This window comes from Gekko japonicus, unplaced genomic scaffold, assembly GCF_001447785.1.
Source record: "Gekko japonicus isolate JY-2015 unplaced genomic scaffold, Gekko_japonicus_V1.1 scaffold41, whole genome shotgun sequence".
Lineage (NCBI taxonomy): Eukaryota > Metazoa > Chordata > Lepidosauria > Squamata > Gekkonidae > Gekko > Gekko japonicus.
Window position 1 is genome coordinate 1,109,270 of NW_015170888.1, and position 980 is coordinate 1,110,249.

Genomic DNA, 980 nt, shown 5'->3' on the forward strand with positions numbered 1-980 from the left:
CCCCCGGCCCCAAACCCGGAGCCGCCCCCCCCCCCCAATCCCCTCCCCCCCCCCCAGCTGCCTGCAGGGTGGAAAGCAAATGAAATTCCAATACCTTCCCGTCTCATGCCCACTTTGAGGCATTTCTTGAGCCGGCAGTATTGGCACTGGTTGCGGTGGTGCTGGTCGATCGGACAGTTCCGGTTGGCACGGCACGTGTAGCTGAGGTTCCTCCGGACGCTCCGCTTGAAGAAGCTCTTGCAGCCTTCACACGTGAACTGCCCGTAGTGCTTGCCGCTGGACTTGTCCCCGCACACCACGCACTCGATGTGCTGCTGCTGCTGCGTCGCCTTGTCGCCCTGGCTCTGCTGGCTGCCCGCGTTGGGCTGGGCGGGGGTGGTGGGGGGCCCGCCCTGGCCCGGCGTCTGCGGGGGGTGGGGGGCTCCCGTCGGGGGGCCCGGCGCGGGAGGGGCCTGGGAGGCCGCCCTGGCCCGGCGTCTGCGGGGTGTGGGGGGCTCCCGTCGGGGGTCCCGGCGCGGGAGGGGCCTGGGAGGGCTGCGTCCCCTGCAGGCCGGCGACATCGTCCTGCGGATCTCGCCAAGCGCCGACTACCATTGCCATATCTAAAGGCCCCCTTGACCAAATCGCTCGCCCCCCCGTGGCTTTTGGATTCCCGGCCGAGCCGCGGGCGTCGGCGTCGGCCCTGCTGGCCGAGGGCGACCTTGAGGTCCGGCGAGCGTTGTTGTGTCCACCTTTGAATGAAAAGTTCACCTTGACCAAGCTGGGTTTCTTCGGGAAGTCGCCCGGCCGGGTTGGGTCTCTGGTCCTTTCACTTCGGTTAATTCAATGCGGGCCGGGAGGAGTGGGGGGGAGGAGAATACAACGGCGTGATTGCTGCTGCTGCTTCTTCTTCTTCAAAAAAATCTTTTTGTTTCTTTCAAAAATGCAGGGCCGGCCCCCCCTTCCACACACAAAAAGTGGACAGAGAAACGAAGAGGGGG

At 65.6% G+C, this 980-nt stretch overlaps 1 protein-coding gene across 3 annotated transcripts in view; it reads right to left on the reverse strand.

The window, feature by feature from the left end:
• The window catches only part of LOC107116481 (COUP transcription factor 2), a 13,260-nt gene that overhangs the window by 6,179 nt on the left and 6,101 nt on the right, over positions 1 to 980 (reverse strand). Inside the window, exons 1-2 of one of the 3 annotated variants that reach the window (XM_015418382.1) lie at positions 526 to 883; positions 95 to 452 (exon numbers count right to left, since the gene is read on the reverse strand). The exons of 1 other annotated variant lie outside the window; for it this stretch is intronic. In XM_015418382.1, the coding sequence (XP_015273868.1) occupies positions 95 to 452; positions 526 to 600 (433 nt within the window). In that variant the 5' untranslated portion in view covers positions 601 to 883. Of the gene's footprint in view, positions 1 to 94; positions 884 to 980 lie in introns of those variants that run through there. One more of the 3 variants, XM_015418383.1, reaches the window with a different exon arrangement.